The sequence below is a fragment of the Eulemur rufifrons genome, chromosome 18 (assembly GCF_041146395.1).
Source record: "Eulemur rufifrons isolate Redbay chromosome 18, OSU_ERuf_1, whole genome shotgun sequence".
Lineage (NCBI taxonomy): Eukaryota > Metazoa > Chordata > Mammalia > Primates > Lemuridae > Eulemur > Eulemur rufifrons.
This window is the reverse complement of record NC_091000.1, coordinates 59,537,500-59,556,044: the sequence shown is the minus strand read 5'-3', so window position 1 is coordinate 59,556,044 and position 18,545 is coordinate 59,537,500. Positions and strand designations below refer to the sequence as shown.

The window sequence follows — 18,545 nt, the reverse complement described above, 5'->3', positions numbered from 1 at the left end:
AGTATTCACATGAACCAAATGTTTGATGTTACCAAGATTATTTCATATTATGGCTTGTGTTTTCAAAATAAGCAAAATTCTTAGTTAATACTTATAAAGTCATTTAAAGAAAACAAATTTTTAAAAAAATCTCAGTGTAGCTCAATCACTTTATAGAAGTATAACTTGTGACAGAATGTTGCAAAGGAAGGGGGGAAAAAGGAATTCAGTTATAGCTGGTTAAAAATAGACCTTACTTTTTTTTTTAACCTATGCAGTAAGATCTTCTGTTCCATTTAGTTGATTATGCACTGTTGGGTGACTAAATTGGATAGGTGACAGAGGGAGAATAAACTACTTGGCTTAGCCCAATTTGAGTCTTGTCTTTGGGAAACAAGACCACACTCCAAACATCATACCACAAGATTGAATTTCACATTGGCCCCATATCTGACGCTGGCCCATGTACACTGAAGTTGCAAAAGGAAATGACAGTAAGAAGAAGACTCCCACCGTGTGCCAGGGGCTTTGTATTTATTATCTGATTTGATCTGCCAAAAGGAAATTTGTAAAGTACATGTTATTATCTCCATTTTACAGATCCAGTAATCCATGTTTCCAATAATCAAACAACTTCTCAGGGTCACATAGCTATTAGGAATGGAGCCAAAATTATAATCCTGAAACTTTTGATTCTTCCCACTGCATCTTGTAGTCCTAGATTATATCGGTGACCTTGGCAATACTAGCAAAGACATCCATGAGCAGGAATGTGGGCATATACAGATATTTGTGTACCTCCACACATTCAAACACAGAACCTCAATGTTGTGAGAGATAAATGTGGCAATAGATAGAATCATTTCCTGTAATTATACTCTTAGGTTCAGCTTCTCATGGGGATTTTAAAAACCTTATTTTTATATGGGAAACCATCAAAATGGGATGGTAGGGCCTCTGTCTCTTAGGCTGAATTGCAGAGTATGTGATTTGCTCACAATTACCCGGCAGTGGGGCAGGAAGGCATCCGCCTAAATGGCCTAGGAATATCTTATGGCACTCATAACTTGATTTTCCCTCTCACTACCAATGTAGCTTATAATAATTATAGAAAACTTAGAAAATAGAGATAAACAACAAAGCAAAACAAAACTCAGCTAACCCGATCATCTAAAAATGGGTACTCTTTACAGTCTGGTGAATATTCTTATATTCTTTTTATACACATAGGCACACGCATGCGTATTTTTTTACCTAAATAAAGCTCCTCAGATTTATTACCTTTTTTTTTTCTGTTTTAATTTTAAAAGTAAAAGAATTCTTCTTACCTTGGGGTAGCTGATTCTAACTGATGTCTAAAATAATCACAGTTTGGGCTAAAAGAGGTCAACCATGCTTTGTTTTTGCCCAAAGCATGACTTTGTCAGCTGGGTTGATGTCCCTAGATCTGTTCTGCCATTATTTACTAGACAGAGGCTCTGACTAATACCCTGTGATCTAATGACTGTCATCAGCCCATCTGTAGACACAACAGAATGCAAAGGAAATATCTATGGGATCTATATTGGGCTTCCTTCTTAGACTCATACATTTAGGAAACATTTAGGAATTTTTATGTTCCCCCCCCAACCACAATATGTCTTGTAGATAGATGCAGCACTTCACTATACATCACGAGTAAATGCCAGATATTTCTAATGATTTGTTTAACAGTATAATTACTACAATAACAGGACATCAGAGCTGGAAGAGACTTAATTCAACTGGCTCATTTTATAGGTGGTAAAACTGAAGCTCAGGGAAAAAAAGAAAAGCAAATATTGTTTATTGAATACCTAACATACAGCACAGGCTATGCATGTTTATTTTATTCAAAACCACAATCTTTTGAGGTAGATACTATTGCCCCCAATTAAAGCTCAGAGAGATTAAAAACTGATCTAATATCACACAACTATGAAGAGGGGAAGCCAGGATTCAAACATGAGTCTTTCTGACATCACCGCTTTCCCCTACAATATCCTGCCTTTCTGGAGAGAAGTGACTTATCTACACCAGACAGCTAGATGGTGGCAGAGCAGGACTCAGAACCCAGTCTCTTGACGTCTAGTATGAGGCTCACATTTCTACACCCTGTTGTCTGGTACATCGGGCTCAAATAGGATTCAAGCCCACAGCTTTTTGCCTCTGAGGTTATTCTGCAAGTAACCAAGTCCAGGAGTTTGCCACACAAAGATCAGTCAAGTCTGTATCACCCGTTTGTACATTGAACATGGATTAGAAATATGAGAACATTCAGATTTCAAATTATGCCATTAATTACAACTATATTGAAAATCAACCATGTGGAAAATATAAAATCAAAATAAATAAGGTTTAAGACTACTTGTCCTATCCAATAAGATTGTGTATCTTCACCAGGAATGCTCAACATTTAAATAATAGAAAGCTGCTCGGATTTCTGTTCAGCTCAGTTCAACATACAACGCCTGAGCACATTTTCCTTTTCTGTATCTAGCATGAGTTAGCAGCCAGCCCCCAGCCCCTCTGCGCAGTGTCTACTTTAAGAAACCGGGAGGAAAGGAAGCAAGGAACATTTGCTGCCCGCCTACCATTTGTCAGGCCCTATGTTAGGTGTTTTACATTTATTATATAATGTTTTATCCTCCCAAGGCCCAGGGAGAGAGTTTATTTTATTTCTGGTTTATATATAAGGAAACCAAAGCTTGGAGAGCTCACTAACTTTTTTTTATAAGGTCTAATAAGCACTAAGCCCAGGAATAATGCCAAGGTTTAATTTCTCAGCCACAGCCTTACTTGGAGCTGGCTAATAATGATAGTTTTAACATAATAAATGTTTACCAGGAATTTTCTTTGTCAAAGACTGCATGTATTATATATTTGAATCCTCATAACGACCCTAAGACCTAGGTACTATGTTAGTCCCATCTTATAGATGCACAAGAGTGCATAGATGACTCAAGATGCATGAAATCATACAACTATTATATATGGGATTTGGATACAAACTCAGGAAGGCTAACCTCAAAGACTGTGCTGTTAACCATTACTTCATATTTTCTGGGAGAAAAATAATATCCACATTATTTTGCTTGTATATTCATACGAAGTGAAAATTACAAAGTGCCACAAGGTGAGCAGAGATAAAGAAAGAGGAAGATACTACGTTCTCATGGTGGTGCTAGAGTGAGATGAGAATAGAAATATTTCAGCCGTAGAGGATAGATGGAGTTTAGACATGCAAAACTGAGGAGGAAGAGGAGGAAAAGAAAGGTTTTCCACTAGAAAGATCTGTGCTGTCACTTAAGTTTTGTTTGGATCTTTTCTGTCTTAAAATTTTCTAATTGATCAATCAAACTAGTTAAGATTTCAGTTTCCGGAGAGACACAGATAGCAGCTAAGTATCCATGATTGATGCTCTGAGTCCATTAAGCACCCACGGTTATTACTTATCTATTGCTGCATATCAAATTACCTTAAAACTTCGTGACTTAAAACAACAAACACATTATCTCACTATTTCTGTGGGTCAGGAATTAGGGAGTGTCTTAGCTGGGTTGTTCCTGTTCAGAGTCTGAGGTCACAGATAGCATGTTGGGCTGCAGTCATCTGACAAATGGGCCTTCCAAGGTGGCACGTGGCATCTGGCAGAAGGCCTTGATTCCTTGCTACATGAGTCTCTCCACAGGCTGCTTGGGTGTCCCATGACATTGTAACTGGCTTTCCCCAAAGCAAGGGACCCAAAGAGAAAGCCAGGCAGAAGCCACAATATATTTTACGACCCAACTTCAGAAGTGATATACCACCACTTATACCATATTCTAAAGGTCACAGAGACCAACCCTTATTCAGCATGGGAATAGACTACACAAGGACATGAAGACTAAGAGTTGGGAGTCACCAAGGGCCATTTTGGAAGCTGGCTGCCACAACATACAAGTCTTTACAGGAGTGGAAAATTTTCAAAAGAAAGAGAGAACATAGCTTATGTACTTAAACAGGGTTTGTTAATATGTCTCTCATTATCAAGTGGTTTTTAAATCAGGCACAATGTTGTATACCGAAATGTAGGCCTTCAGGGAGAGAAGTTATGATGCCAATGTTAGGGTAGTCATTGAATAGTCTGGCATCCGTCTATAACCAGGCATCAATTCAAGAAATCTAGGTATTCAAGGCTTTAAGAAGAATCAGAGCAAAGTCAATATTAGACCCATATTGTTATAGGAAAACAGGCTGGCATGAATGCCAAGGCATGAATCCATCTCTCCAGGAAGCCAGCTCCTTTGGGGTATGGCTGCAAGAGTTGTGGACTTCACTATTCCACAATTCTGTTCACATAGACTATAAAGTGAATGGTGTAGCCCTGAAGTTGTGCCACATGAAAGACCTGAATTGGAGTCAATAGGAACACTGTAGAGCTAGAATCCTGAGCTTCCATGGTAAAAGCAAGTTAGCCACTTCTTCTCCCCTGTGGGCCACACAAAATTAGCCAGATATAAAAGGGAATTAATAGCAGAACTTTGTACAGTGGACAGCTCCTTTAATGACAAGTTTAGGCAGAGAGAACTGTGATGTACCAACAATTCTTCAGATTTTTCGTTTTCTAGCAAAAATATGCATATGTATAGAAAAGGAAAAAAAAATGTTCCAACATCTATTTACTAAATGTAGTTGTTATAAAAAGTCCAAAATGGTATATTTTTGCTAAATTTGTTTAGGATATGCAAGTTATTACTGTAAGTTGGGTTATTATAGTTAATGACATTTATCTTCATCATTTACATTTTGTATTTTCTACCTGAATGATTTTCAATATTGTCACTGTAATTGGTGACTTTGTACTGGGTTTAATTGTGAGGTGTAAAGGTTCTTATATTTCTAACTCGTGTTAAATATACAAAATTGGGAAATATACTTCATCTATACAGCCCAGATTTTTACTCTGCTTGACTACATGATATGTCAGAATCAATCTTTAACAAAATTTCAAAGAGCTACAATAAGTCCAAGACAGACTACCCTTAATATCAATACTGCATTTGTCTACAGCCTATAGGAATACCTGACAATGATAGTTTTCCAGAAAAGTTTAAAGTAAGGGTGGGGCATCATCTCTAACCTTTGGAAACTCTCCTAAATAGAAAGGAATACATACCTTTTTACTAGCACTTTAAAATTTTTATTTAAAATAATTTAAAACCTAAGAAAAGTTGCAAAAATAAAATTGTACAAAGAATGACTATGCACTCTGTACTCAGATTCACCTATTCACATTTTAATCCATTTGCTCTCTCTTGTCTCTATGTATCATATTGTCTATCATACCTAGCTATCCTGTCCCATCTATTGTCTGTCTAGACAGGACTATTAAAAAGTGTGTATGCATATATGTGTGTGTGTGTGTGGAGAGAGAGAGGAGATATTATATATTTTATATAATACATCACAAATAGAGAGGAAGGAGGGAATATACATGTATGATTGCATGTGTGTTTGTGTATTTATATATAATTAAATATGTGTGATTTTATATATGATTTTATATATACATATATATAGTTTTTTCTGAACCATCATGACCTTTTATTCCTAAAACTTCAGTGTGCATTTCCTAAGAATAGGGAAAATCTCTTTCATAAACACAGGACTTCTATCAACTGCAGTGAATTTAACATTGATATCTTAATATAATCTGCTCTGTGCATTTCAATTTTGCCAGTTGACTCAACAATATTCTTTATAGCACTTTTCCCCAGCAAGACAGGATCCAGTCTAGGGCCAGTTCAGTCTAAGTTTAGAGTCCAGTAAAGAGTCTAGGATCAGGTCTCTTTTGCCTTCTTTAATCTGGAACATTTCCACACTCTTAATTTTTCTTTGATGTTTGTGAAATTGGTATTTGTGAAAAATACAGTTCCTTTTTCCTTTTTATTAGACCGCTCCTAATTTTGAGGTTGTCTGCCATTTTTTTTTTATGATTAGACCCAGGTCTAATTCAGCCTTCTTGTCTGAAATACTCCAAAGGTGATGTTAGGTATTTCTCTAGGTATAACATCTGGAGTCACCCAATGTCCATCTGTCCCTCATTGGTGATGATAATTTTGATTACCCAGTCAAGATGCAGTCCAGTTTCTATTTTGAACAAGTATGTGTGGGGCAACTTCAAGACCATGAAAATATCCTGCTCATCATCAAAATTTCCTCCTAGATTTAGCATCCATTATCACTTCCTGCTCGATCTTCGCTATGATGGTTACAAAGTGATGATTTTTCCAACTTCCAGTACTTCCTCCACTTTGATGAGTCAGGTCTCAGCATTCTACTAAAAGCAAGAGCCCTTCCCTTTCCTGCATTTATTTATTTATCCATTTTCAAACCAGTTTTTATCTATTTATCCACTTATTATCAGGACTCATGAATAACTATTTTTAATGGTTTATTATTCACTAGTGGACTTCATTGCTTTTGTGTGTGTGTTCAGATTGTCCTGATTTGGCCAATGCAAGCCCCTTCAAGCTGACTGTTGTATTCTTGTGACATGTCCCCTTCATTCTGGGAAATGCTGTCTTAACAAGGCGTAACAAGGCTTAACTGGGCATAACAAGAAGGCCACTGTCATCATTCTTTCTTTATTCTTTACATACATTTCCAATCCAGTTATCTGTTGTTTTGTTATTTTTATTGCAGCCCAGAATGCTATGAGCAGAATGTTTAAAATATAATGTTTATCAGAACTAGATATAATGAAAGCCTAAAAATAATGGTGAGATACACCAAAAAAAAAAAAAAAAAAACCTACAGAATTTTGGAATAATGGAATGTTGATATTTATAAAGATAGCCCATGTCATTAATACATTATTTTAATTAACTTAATTTTTATGAGTAGTGTGTTTTTGGAAATATTTAGTACTGAAATTCAATAATGCTCAAACTAATTTATGCATCTTAATAAGCTGGAAACTTTTTATAAGTTAATTTTTAGTGGTATATAACATATGTAGAGTGACATGCACAAATATTATCTCATATTATCTCTATGAGATTCATGCATGTTGTTTCTTGTAGGAGCAGTTTGTTTTCATTTTTATGTAGTATGACACTGTATGAAGATATTATAATTATTTTCATACATTTTCTTGTAGATAGCCATCTGAATTGTTTTTAGTTTGGGGCCATTATGAATAAATCTGCTATGGACATGCTTGTCCATGTCATTGGGGATATGTATGATTTCTCATGTTTATGTAAACTTATACAAAGTTTTCCAAAGTCATATTACAAGTTTATGTTCCCACTAGCAAGGTATGAATGCTCCAATTCCTCCATATTCTCACGAACACTTGGCATTGAGAGACTTGCAAATTTTAGCCAGACCGGTGGATGTGTAATGCTATCTCATTGACTTTTTTCTTATAAATTTGAATTTACCTATAAATAATGATGTTGAACATCTTTTCATATGTTTATTTGGACATCTGGATAACCTCTGTTCAAGTCTTTGGTCTATTTTTTATTACAGTATTGAGTCGAGTTATCTGTCTTATCATCATTGTTTAATGAGTTCTTTGTATATTCCGGTTATAGTCATTTGTCAAATATGTGTTACAAATATCTTCTCCCAGTCTGCAGCTTGCCTTTCCACTTTTCTGATGGTGTTTCTTTATTAAAAAGAGTGCATGTGGTTAATTTCTACAAAGTTGTTGAATATATATATATGAGCTGAAAGATGTTTACAGTACTTTCTTATCCTTTCAATGGTTTTAAGATCTACAGTGGTGACCCCTATTTGATTCCTGATATTGGTGATTTGTGTCTTCTTTCTGTCTTTATTAGTCTTGCCAGAGCTTAATTGATCTTATTGAATTTTTGAAAGAATGATCTTTTTGTTTCATTTATTTTTCTATTATTTCCTATTTTACACCAACTTCTCCTTTTATCTTTATTAATTTCTTCTTATTTTTGCTTTGGATCTATTTTTATCTTTTTTAATTTCCTGAGTTAGGAACTTAGATTATTGATTTGAAATCTTTCATTTTATATAAGTAAGCATTTAGTGCTATAAATGTCCTTACCAGCACTGTTTTAACTGCATCCCACATATTTTGATATGTTACCTTTTTAATGGTATCTTGTAATAAACAGAAGCTCTCAATTTTAATGGCATCAACACGTCTATATTGCTTTATGGTTAGTTCTTTTTATGTCCTGTTTAAAAATCTTCACCAAGTTTATAAAAATATTCTCCTATGAAAAAAATTTCTCTTAGAAATTTTATTTTTTACCTTTTGCAGTTAAGTCCATGGTCCACTTGGAATTGAATTTTGTGTAAGGTGTGAGGTAGGGATCAAGGTTTATTTTCTTCCACCATATAGGTATCCATGTGACAAAGCCCTATTAACTAGAAAGTCCATTCTCTCCCCACTATACTGCAGTGGGGCTCTTGTTATGTCACGTGACTGTTGACATATGGGACTATTTTTAGATTTTGCATTCTCTTTCATTGGTCTATTTATCTTACTTTGTTTTTATATCCTATACCTTTATAATATATCTTGACATCTTCTGTAAATCATCCAACTTTATTCTTATTTTTCAAGACTGCATTGCTTAGTATTATTCCTTTGCATTTTCATATACATTTTAGAATCAGCTTGTCAAATTAAAAAAACAAAACTGAGATTTTGATTGGAATTATATTGAATCTACAGGTCAATTTGAAGAAACCGATACCTTAACAATATCATGGTCTTTCAATCCATGAGCATGATCATGGTATATTTGCCCCACTTTCCATTTATTTAGGTCTTTTTAATTTCTTTAAGCAATATTTTATAGTTTTTATATATAGATCTTGCTCATATTTTGTTAAATTTATTCATAGGCATTTGATAGTTTTGATGCTATTATAAATGGCACTTTTAAAATTTCATTTTCTAATTTTGCTAGTATACAGAAACAAAATTGTTGTTTTATACTGATGTTACATCCAGTGATGTTGTGAAAATCACTTATTGCTTCTAATAGTATGAGGATTCCTATGGATCCTGTATGTACACAATCGTAACATATATGACTAATAATTTTATTCTTGCTTTGCAATTATTACACATTTTTAAATTTCTTTTACCTGTCTTATTGCCCTGGCCAAGACCTCGAGTATAATGTTAAATAGAAGTGGTGAGAGTGGACATAATGGGAATATTTTGAAAATCTAGGTACACAAGTCTCATCCTCTCAAATTCTGATTCAGTAGGTTCAAATTGGGGGCCTGGAAAATCAACATTTTAAGAAGCATTCCAAGTGATTCTGATGTAGGGGTGTCCTAGAAATACACTTTGATTAATATTTTTAAAGGACTAACTCTACTTACCAAAGAATTTTCCTAATGAGGATGGAATATTGCATCCTTTCTTCCTCCCTTTCCTACCTCCATCCTCTTCCATGCCAGTGATGGAAGTATAAAGTGTTGCTTTGAGCACCTTATTGGGCCACTTCTCTCTTCTGGGTCTAGATCTAGATATAATATGCATAAAATGGTCCACTGTGCTAAACTATTGACTGACTTTAGAAAAGAAAAGGAAAAAAATACCTTCTTCCCAAGCCAGCAGTCATATTTAGAAAAGAGCAACCATGGAGGAGGGAAAACACTGTAATTGGAAGTTTCTGAGGTCACAACTGAATTCAATCCTTTCTTTACATACATCCACATCCACACATGCACACATATAAACGATCATGTGGGTGTTACCACATGAAGGAAACAGTATGGGGAGAAAAAAACAGATTCTAAAGGATACAGACTTATATAAAACAGACCGGAAAAATATGAAATCACCTGGTAGAAATATGGATAGCACATGTGGTTTCCTAATTATGATTAGGTACAAATCAAAGGAATAATATATTTTATTACACTACATTAAGAGACAAAATACGCCATGGATATTTACAAAAAGGAGTAGAGCTATAAGAAAAGCTGCAAATAATTATAGAGTATTGGAGCTAGGCAGGGCCTTTAAGGTCATTTTATATCTGGCCCCTACATTTTTATAGCTGAGGTGACTGAGACCCATACTGGCAGAGTGACTTGTTCAGTGTCACTTGGTGGGGTAGTGGGACTATTGGGAACAGCACCCACCATCCCTGATTCCCACCTCCAGGGCTCTTCCACTAATGTCATTCAATCAGATATTTTATGATAAAAGGTCATGAATAGGAAAGGAATTCCAGAGAATAAAGAATGTGGAAACACTAGGGCAAGCCCACAAAAATAAGTTCTTCCTATAGAATAAGAGGAGAATACATGAAAAAAGGATCTACTGTGTAAGGGAATTGTTAGAAAGAACTAAAGAAACATGTCAGGAAAGAGAGGCAAAGTAAAAAGAGAATAGGAAAAATTAGATGAGAAGAAAAGAAGAAGAAGTAAATTAGGGAAGCCAATAAATAGAAGATGATAACCAGAAATGAAAATGTGATAAAAGAATTCAAGAACATGAAGATGGATGTAGTTTTTATGCCCATTTTTGTCAAAAGTGCATCTACCTAGAATTATTTTCATAATAAAGTAGTCTGTAATGAAATAATATGAAAGTACATTTAAACCCCTTTGAAGAGGGATAAACCTCAAGTGGTAGCAACATTAAGTACCTAATCCTCTAAAATGCCAAATGAATAAGAAACACAAATTCAAAGATGTACTTTTCTATATCAAGAACCATTATTGTGTAAAATCGAAGAAACATAGGGACAACTAAGGCTAAGTGTTCCTCCAAATGACTGTATCAGTCTTCTGGAGACATGGCTGATGAATGAAAATACAAGGGCTCAGGAAATCCCAAACATTACGAATAATCCAATAGGCTGTGTTTATTGCAAAGGAGGTACAGTTTACATGTTATTTAGAATTGTGTATTTCCTTACTTTTTGCACTTCCTTAAGAACCTGAACCTAAACATTGTAATCATAATATTGGATATAGCTTTAGTCATCTAAACCTGTTAACTTTCATAATTCAATTGATGAGCGAAAGGACCTTGCTGTGCCTCTTGGAAGCGAGGTATCCATCTGTAAACAACGTTTAACAGAGATAAATAGGACATAATTAGGCATATGTTACGGGAAAGAGAATTTTTAAAGTGGCTAATTAACCAAATATATATACTTAGCAAATCAATGTACTAGCTAAGGACACAGGATTTGAAATCAGGCAGACATGGATTTGGTCCCCAATTCAGCTACTCATTAGTTATGTAACCCTCGTTCACCCCTTTTCTCTCTTCTCTTCTTCCCTCTCTCCTTCCTCCCCTCCCTTCCTTTATTCAAAAATATCTATTGAGCATTTACTACATGCTGGATCTATGCCATAAGCTAGTGGACTAGTTACTTTACATTTCTGAGAGAGAACATGGAATGCGTATAGCAAAGGAATGTGTGCTGTGCCACAGGAGCAAAGGTGCGATGCAGAAATGGGCCAGACTCCTTGGGGCAATAGGACGTAAATAATGGGAGGCGAGGATGGAAAGACAGGATGAAGTCAGGTTGTGAAGGGCCCTGAATGCCAGGATAAGCATCTGAAATTAACACACCGAGAACTGCTAACAGTTAAAAGTCAAGTGATAAGGGAAAGAAATAGTCTAGTACAGGCAGGCTGAAGGATGGGATTATTTCGAGAAGGATAGATTACTAAGTATTTCAGAGAAGCTAGGAAAGAATTGGATTTGACTGTTAGAAGGATGTTGTCGACTTTTACAATAACTTTGGTTGAGTGTTGAGGACAGACACCAGACAGGGATAAAAGAACAGGATTGGGAGTGAAAATTGGAGCCCGAGGGGCCAAGAGTTCCACCAGCAGGTTAAACAGGAAGTATTAATGGTATGGTGAGACTAATAGGAGGCAGCAAGGCCAAGGGCAGATACATTTTTCCTAAAATGAAGCATTACTATGCATACCTGAAGGTAAGGGACCAATGTGCAGAGAAGATTCCAGGGTGAGGGAATACCAGCTGAGAGGGGAAAGTTGCACGGACAGCTGCAGTGCACAGGGAAGCCTTGCCCAGTCAGAGGGGCCCTTCCTCTGAGACTGAAGGGCCTGACTCCACACTGAGATTTCCTTTGTAGCAGGGAGGGAAACAAGGTAAGATTTATCTGTGTACTCCAGGTGGGCACTTAGTAGATAGAAGAGTGGCAACATCAGGCCACAAAAAGACTAAGTGACTACAGCTGCAGAAAGATAAACATAAAAGAGTTTAGCCCATCAACAGGTTCAGTAGGAACATCAAACCATTCTGATTCATGCCCTAGAAACCTTTCTAGGTTCTTCTGCTGTGGTACAGGGAGGGCTGCAGGTGGCTGTGCAGATGTTCAAAGAAGTGTGAAGTCCTCTCATCACCCTCCCTATGAAAACAATGGTGCTGGGTTGTAGAGACATAGATCAAATCCAGACACTATGCTTTGTGTCGTAAGTGACCAAATACACAGGAAGTTGAAGGTTCAAATGAATGGGTATTTATGTAGAGAATAAGCACATCCTACAAGTTAGTGCTTATAAAAGAGGGCCACTCAATTCGGTGTGAATATGCCTAGTCTCCATTCAAAATATCAACTCTAGAAACCTTACTGTCAAACTGCTCCCAAACTTGTATACACTTTCCTCCACCCCACCTCTGAGTCCTGAGGGGCAGTTAAGAGAGCTTCTGAGGATTTCAGATCTGATTCTACCTCTGTTTGCGCTCCCGATTGGGAGAAAGGGAGCAGAGGGCTACGCTGGGCTGGATGCCCTCATCCAAGACCAGTTGGACCAGGGCTTGCACCCCAGGGGTGAAAACTCCAGGCAGGGAGTGCCAGACCCGGGATGGCAGGCCCCGCGTGCTCAGACTAGAGAATCCTGCGGGTGAAAGAGACCGTAGTGTGCACTTGGAAGAGCAGAGTAAGTGCGTTTGGCGGGAGAGGGCACAGTGCTGACTGGGCATCTTTGCTTGGGAGTCCTTCCTTTCGCATGAGCCTATCTGTGCCAAGGGCTGGAAACTGGGGCTGCAGGTGGGAGGCGAGTGTCAGCCGGGAGCACCGACCCGCCTGGCCCTGTGGCTGCGAGCGGACTTAGGGGGAGCCCCGGGCGCTAGCCAGGGATAGCCTGATCTCTGCTCCAGTCCACAAATCCTTAACGGATTTTCTTTCTCTCCCTTCACCCTTTTCTCTCCTTTGCTCTCTTTCTCTCTCTCTCTCTCCCTCTTTTTTTTTTTCCTTTTTCCCTCTCTTTTCCCCCTCCCTCCCCACCCTTTCCCCTTCCTCTCCCCTCCCCCTCTCCCCTCCCCCTCTCCCTGTGTGGGAGCCTCTTCCTCTCCCCTCCTCCCCTTTTCCGCCTCTCTCCCTCTCTCCGTCTCCTTCTCCCTCTCAGCTCGCCGGGCGACCCTGCTCCTGCCTCCCACATTAATGGCGGCATCTTCGGAGGACGATATAGACCGGCGGCCCATCAGAAGAGTCCGCTCCAAGAGCGACACGCCGTACCTCGCGGAGGCCAGGATCTCCTTCAACCTCGGGGCAGGTAAGGACGCCCCTCCGGCCGCCCCGGCTCCGCCAGCGCCCCCCGCCCCCCGCTGCCCCCCGCCCCTCCCGGCCCTGCCCTCCCCGCCCCTGCCCGCCGGCCCGGCGCTGGCTCACTCGCTCTTTGTGTCGCCGGTGTGAGGAGGGCGCGTGTGTGCGCGCGTGTGTGCGCGCGTGTGTGCGAGATGCGGGGGTGGGGGAGGGCGGTGCGCAGAGCCCTACATCCGCCCGGGGGGCACACGCGGGCTGCCCCCTTCGTGGAGAGAAGAAAGTGCCGCCAGTGACAACAATGACGCCGGGAGCACCCGGGAGCCGCGCAGCGTGCCGGTGCGCGGGCTGTGGGCGGAGGGGCGGGCGAGGCTCCGTGGGTGAGGCTTGCGGCCAGGCTACTACAGGGTGGAACTTGTTGGTGACAGTCACACTCTGGGGACGTTGACGGGTTGACTCGGCCTCCGCCGCAGTGTTGGACTGGGCAGAGGGGCGGGGCTGACCGCTGGAACAGAACCTCTTCCTTGCACCAAGCAGTTGGAAGGCGACCGTGGTAGTAGTCACCATAGCGTGGTCTGCAGGATCCACGTTAGGTGATTTGATGCTGTCACTGGAACTGGTGCCCAAAGTGGCCCAGACAGAACTAAGGGAAAAGGGTAACTGAGGTAGGAGCGAAGGAAGGAAGGACGGAGGGAATGAGGGAGGAAGGGAGGAATGGAAGGCAGGAGCAAAAACAGGACTGGGAGGTTCAGTCAAAACTGCCTCAGTTGCATCCTCTCAGGGTTACCTAACCAAAAAAGCCCAGAGTCTACTGTTCCCTCTGCCGCTGCTGCTGCTCCAAACTCGCCCCCGAGTGCCTTACGAGTGGTGCTCACTATCACTGGGAGGAAGTTGCTTGCCACTAACTTCATGGTGCTGCCCTTTCTGAATGACACCTAAGCCTCAACCCTAGCTTGTGTCTCTTCTTCTGCAGGGTCTCTTACTATTCCAGCAACTCCAAAGTATAAAGAGTGAGGGCGTTTCCCTGAAGACTCTCTTCCAAAATAAGTTTAAAAAGCATACAATACCTTTTGCTTTAGGGACCTAATCCCTTGAAAATGAGACTGAATCAAACTGTGTGTGTGTGTGTGTGTGCGCGCGCTTGCACATGTTGGAGCAAAGAGAATTTTCAAATAATGGGTATTTGATGGGTACTTCATGCTCTGTTGAAAAGTTTGAACAAGAGAGAAAACTCTGCATAGAGAAACAAGATACACTGGCTAAGCAACCATATCTTCATGGCTGGAGGAATGATGATTGAATGTGCCAGAGTAGCCAAATGCCTTGGAGTGTAATTTTCCTGTTTTGGTGATTTGGGTTTTTTAAAAAATATATATGATATGTAACCCATCACTTCTTAAATGTCTGCCTCTGGCTTTTGGGTTGAGGACAAAAGAGCTTTACTGAGGAAGTTTTGGCAGTTTTTATGGCATGCTGGAGTAGTCCATGGTGCTCACTTTTGAATTGTTAATCCCCTACCTGTATGTTCCAGATTCAGCATATGTTTGTTAGGGGTTTTGTAAAGGTCTGAGAAGAGTTTCTTTTAGGACCAAGATTGTTTTCCCAACTCAGTGATATTAGGAATTATTCTACTGACCCCTTTGCTAACAAATTTGACTATATTCCCTTAGTGTCTATCTTAGGAAAAGAGGAAAAGGGTGAAAGCAGCTATTAGTAAAGGTTGTTTACTTTGTACTAGTACTTTTATAAGAAAACAGTAAAATAAAGTACTAAAAAGGGGTTTAAAGGAGTAACTGAAATAGTAGTTTCAGCTACTATTCAGTTACATTGAGCCACTTTGCCACCAGATTGGACCCAGTGACTTGCAATCTTTTATTGTAGTTAAATTGCTCTGGAGTCCAATTAAAAGTTTGGCTCAGGCAGGACTTGTCTCCCTTTCATCTGGAAACAAGCAAGCCAGTCAAGCAGCCAATCCTTTCTATATGTCCCTTAAAGTACCCCTAAATGCAAAGTGGCAAGAAAGACACCAGCAAGAAAGAGAAATTCTGAGGAGAAGATGTTGTTAAAGCAGGAAGGACAGGCGCAGGGGGCTCTGCATCGCAGTCAGGGAGCTGTCCTCCCTCAGTGGTGCTGAAGCCAAGAACAGAGAGACAGAGACGTGACTGCAAGGTGGACAGCGGAGGGACTGGTGCTCATTCCCTCTCTGTGTTGGAATCCCAGGGAAAATGCAGAAGATGGGGCCACCAAAAACTTTTCTATTCCTGCCCACCTACATTTGCTTCCTGTTTACTATGCCTCATGCCTCCTGCTCCACTGCTCAAATCAGGCAGTTTTGCTCTAATTTTGCACCGGCTGCTCACTCCTGGGGCTTTGTTTATTTTCCAGCTGGTTTCTGGTTGCTTCCCTAACAAAGTAAGACCTACTCACAAATGTGCCTTTCCCCCCGCGTTTAAAAGTAATTGTAACCCCGGGTTTAAAAAGCAAACAGCCTTGTTTATCTCCTTGAGCAGCAAGTTGTAATTAAACTATTAGTGTCGTTATCAGTGTTGCTGAACAGAGAAGTGTGCACACTCCCAATAAATTACATAATCTGGGCATAGAGAGAATTTTGTGTGTGTCTTAACAATTTATAAACAATTAAGCAAGAAAGCAATTCTCTGCCTTTTCTTCCCACTCCTCTCCCCCTCCAGTCACTTATTGCTTATTCTTTCCAGAGAAAGTGTTATTAGTTTAAACCATTTATGTTTAATATCTGCTTTTCCACAACCACTTATTATGTGGAAATCTATGTTTGATATTTTAGAGATTTAGCAGTGCTTCAAGAAAATAAATGTACATATATTCATTTTGCTTGGCTATCATAAAATCATTTTGGGTACCAAATCCCTTAAAATAATCTGTCTGGTTGTCAAGTAAAGTGGACTGGGCATTTTGAATACTAACTAAAGACTTAAACATTTCTTCAATACACCCTATCTCTGGCAGTACTTAATATCATTTCAGAAATACTCCACAGCTTGAGTGAAAGATATATTTCTTCACCTATAGTCCCAGGTCAGTCAAAGAATGGCACCAAAATGTGGATCTTTCATCAGTTTATGAAAATGTTAATTTCAAGGTTCAGCCTGAATTGAAAGAGTAGTAACAGAAATTTTCTGAACTATGAGTTTTATGTTTCTAAAAGAGCCCCTTTTGTAGTTGTTAACTCCCTTTCAGCTTTTAATAGATGCAAATATTGATAGATATTTGTTTGAAGATAGTACAAATGCTAAAGAAAATTAAGTCAATGTATTTGCTGAAGGTTATCCAGACACATCAAACATTTAAAACATTTGAAGAGGTTTTCTTTTCCCTGAGAAATTCAAATATGCTAAAAGGACATTGTGTAACAGAAGAGTATGTTCACACTATCAGTAACAAGTGTTTCTAATTGTATTCTCACTTAGTAATGAACATCACTGACATTTAGCTTGAAAGAACTTACCTTGCCTACTGAAGTCATTCTTTCACTGCATTGAAGCCAGTGCAGTGAAGAGTTGCAGCTCATCTGGCAGGTACTTTCTCATGGGCTAGTGTATTCTACATACCTTTATGTTGACAATATGTAGAAGAGTATCTGATACATAGAAGATGCTGAAACTGAAAGGTTCTCCAAATTATAAACTAAAGTGAATGAAAGTGTTATAGTAAGTAGAATTAAGCACATCTAAAATTTCTTAAAGGGAGGCGAAAGAAAGAAGGCAAATCATCTTGTTGGTTTAGGAGTGTTTATAATAAAACACAAATCCAATATTGGACACTATTAAGAATGAGTACTTTTCTAATCACAAGGGGGCTAACCTCTGTTGATATTTCAGAATTGCTTTGTATGGGAGAGATTTTAAATGAATAGCATGGTCAACCCCAGAATACTTAGCCTTTTTGGAAAGCTGAGATCTGTTTCAGCTCCAGACATCAACCAATGATAGCTGTTTCTGGCTTCCACTGTTCTCTTCTACTTTTTCAGGTTTGGAGGATGAGGGCCTGAATGACTATTAGTGTTGTTATCAGTGTTGCCGAACAGTCGGAATTGGCTCTGGTACCTACAAGGATGGACGAGTCAGCCAGCCAAAGTTATAAACTAGGTCTCAGGAGACTTCCTTTCTACCTTTCTTGAGAAGGAAGCCCTTTATCCCTCAGTTAAGTTAAGAAGGCCCATGGTATTGACAACTCAGATTATGCTATTTTCACTTAGTAAGGAGAACTGTCCCTGAGCAAATTGTGAATGTTATTGTCATGCTGAACTGAGATAGTTTCACCAACTAAAGGTCTTAGTAAGCATCCTCCTTCATGCTTTCATTGAAGAATGCCAGCATATTCCTCACAATATTTTTTGTTACTAATTTCAAATTGAAGGCAGATCGTGGGGGTCTGACTTTTATTTGGTGGGCCCAAACTCTCCTTTTAAGTGTTGCTTCCCATATTTAGTAGCCAGAACTCAAATGGCTCACCTCATGGCTGATGGGGAACCTCTGTTGTGGGGGTCTTCCCTCCTTCTGTGTCATAGTTAAAGCTAGCTAATCTAATAATCTCATTATGTCGTGCATTATGAATCTTATGATCTTTATGAAGATCAACCCAGATACTATAAAGTATATTAAAAAGGTACAGAAAAGTAAGTACAGTTGGCCTTCTGTATTTATTGGTTCTACATCTATGGATTCAAAATATTCAAAGAAAAAATTAATAGTTGCATCTGTCCTGAACATGTACAGACTTTTTTCATGCCATTATTAACTAAACAATACAGTATAACAACTGTATTGTTGTTATAATACAGCATTTACATTGTATTAGGTATTATAAGTAATCTAGAGGTGATTTAAAATATACAGAAGGATGTACATAGGTTATATGTATTTTATGCAAAGGACTTAAGCATCCATGGATTTTGGTATCCACAGGACATCTTGAAACCAGTTCCCCATGGATACCAAGGGACCACTGCAATTAACATTATGAGTAAATGGGAAGCCCTTT

At 39.0% G+C, this 18,545-nt stretch overlaps 1 protein-coding gene across 5 annotated transcripts in view; it reads left to right on the top strand.

Moving 5' to 3' along the window:
- PHACTR1 (phosphatase and actin regulator 1) overlaps positions 1-18,545 on the top strand; it is a 502,791-nt gene that overhangs the window by 12,405 nt on the left and 471,841 nt on the right. For all 5 annotated transcript variants that reach the window (XM_069493048.1, XM_069493047.1, XM_069493046.1 and 2 more), the window contains one exon: positions 13,393-13,539. In XM_069493048.1, the coding sequence (XP_069349149.1) occupies positions 13,393-13,539 (147 nt within the window). The remainder of the gene's footprint in view (positions 1-13,392; positions 13,540-18,545) is intronic.